Source organism: Pteropus alecto, unplaced genomic scaffold (assembly GCF_000325575.1).
Source record: "Pteropus alecto unplaced genomic scaffold, ASM32557v1 scaffold260, whole genome shotgun sequence".
NCBI lineage: Eukaryota > Metazoa > Chordata > Mammalia > Chiroptera > Pteropodidae > Pteropus > Pteropus alecto.
In genome coordinates this window covers 410980-412865 of record NW_006429595.1, presented here as the reverse complement: position 1 = coordinate 412865, position 1886 = coordinate 410980, and the positions used below count along the sequence as shown (strand labels likewise).

General features: G+C 60.7%; 1 protein-coding gene across 1 annotated transcript in view; it reads left to right on the top strand.

The window, feature by feature from the left end:
- The first annotated feature begins 69 nt into the window (after positions 1-69).
- BARX1 (BARX homeobox 1) overlaps positions 70-1886 on the top strand; it is a 4134-nt gene continuing 2317 nt past the window's right edge. Inside the window, exons 1-2 of the mRNA XM_006903849.3 lie at positions 70-130; positions 1745-1858. Of these exons, the coding sequence (XP_006903911.1) occupies positions 70-130; positions 1745-1858 (175 nt within the window). The remainder of the gene's footprint in view (positions 131-1744; positions 1859-1886) is intronic.

The window sequence follows — 1886 nt, the reverse complement described above, 5'->3', positions numbered from 1 at the left end:
GGCCCTTCCTCAGCCACCTGGGTAGGTGTGGGGCTCAGGACGCGAGCAGCTGGGCGGGAGAGGCGAGCCATGCCGCTGCGAGGACGCAGCAATGGGCGCGCGGGCCCCGGGCCGCCCCTTCGGCGCCCCGGTGGGGAAGCGGAGGGGCAGGCGCCGGGCGGCGCACGAACCAGGCCCCGTGCCCGCGGGCCGGGCTGACCGAGAGGGTGTTCGCGCTCTCCTTCACTGCGGTCTCCAGCCCGGGAAGGTCCCGGCCCAGGGACCGAGCCCGCATCCCCATCAAAGGCGCAGGACCAGACTGCTAACCTCAGACTGCGGGTCAAAGCGACCTCAGGCCGTGGGCGCCTGGGCCTGCACCGCAAATAACTGGCCAGAAGTGGTCAGAACAGTCCCTAGGCTAGGAAGCCAGACCTTGGAGAAGAGGCCCGTGTCTCTCAGTGCTGTGCGGCCCGGCTGACGCTGGCCCATGCCGGCCCGTAGTCTCAGGCGGACGACCAACCGGCCTCGGCTGCAGCACCCACACCCCCGCCCACCTTAGCCTTACCTGGGGACAAGAGGCCTGATTGTGAACCGCTGCCCGACTGGTCCTTCCGCTTCCAGGTCTGCTGCGCCTATGTGGAGTTAGAGCTGACCGCTGGGGCCTTTTCTGCCTCTACTGATTTCCTTCTTTGGCAGGTCCTGCCTTGTTTTACCGGTGTTCTCTCCACCATGCTCCTTCTTCTGGCCTTTCCGCAGCTCTCTCCACCGGTAGTTCGGTCTTTCTTGGTTTTTCTCAGTGGGGTCGGCCCGCCTTCCCTCTCCTACCTTCCCTCAAGGGTTCTCCCTTCTGATCCCCTCCTAATAGTTACCCACACCTTGGCTGGTTCTTGCTGACTCTATGGAGCAGCACCCGCTGGCAGTGAGAGGCCCGTGGGGTAGGGAGGCCTCCACATTCTAGCGGACCGCAGCCCCGCCAGCCATCTTCCTAGGCCTCGGTGACCCTCCAGCCAGTGCTCCGCCCTCCCTCCCGACAGCAGGGCCAGTTTGTTCGTTTTAAATTCAACTTTGATGCAGCCTCTCATCTGCCTTTTGCCTCCAGCTGCATCGTAGTTAATAATTCGTTTGAAGCGGGCAAAAAAATTATTATAGGGCTAATAAAAATGGAAATATCTTCACGGGGTAGAGTCTAAACAGAGAAAACAGGAAGAACAATTTCAGGATTCGTGGGGGTGCTTTGGAATTTGCAGGAAGGGCTCAACCCTACCCCTGCTGTCCACCCTCTGCCTGCCTCCCCGCTGTTTTGTCCACACAGAGGAGCAGACATGCTCACTCCATCGATATTCTTTAATCAAACGCTGCGATGCCGATTTGACTGGGCAAACGCTCATATTCCTACTTTGCTGTCCTTTCTTCTTGGCCTCCCTTTTCTGCGAAACACACTCTGTGCATCTCAGAGTTGTGAAAGTGTTCATTGAGAATCTCGAAATCTCAGAGACCCACGGCTTAGGCTTGGGAGCACCAGGGCAGAGCCAGGAGTTGGGGAGGTCCCCCCTCTCAGACTCGAAGACACTACTGGTGGAGAGGGTCACCCTAAGTGCGTGGCTTAAATCTTGCCCTTCGTGGCCAGGCAGGAGGGTATTGTCCAGGGTGGCAGGCATCTGTCCCTCCTGCAGCAGTTAATAGTGCCAGTGCAGGGGTGGGTGGAAGGCCTCCAGGAAGAGGAACAGGGCACGAGCTCACCCGATGCCCTAATCCCTCCTTGCAGCGGTGTTGAAGGCCGAGCAGGCGGCGGTGTTTAAGTTCCCGCTGGCGCCACTAGGCTGTTCTGGGCTGGGCTCCGCGCTGCTGGCTGCGGGGCCTGGGCTGCCCGGCACTGCCGGCACTCCGCACCTGCCGCTGGAGCTGCC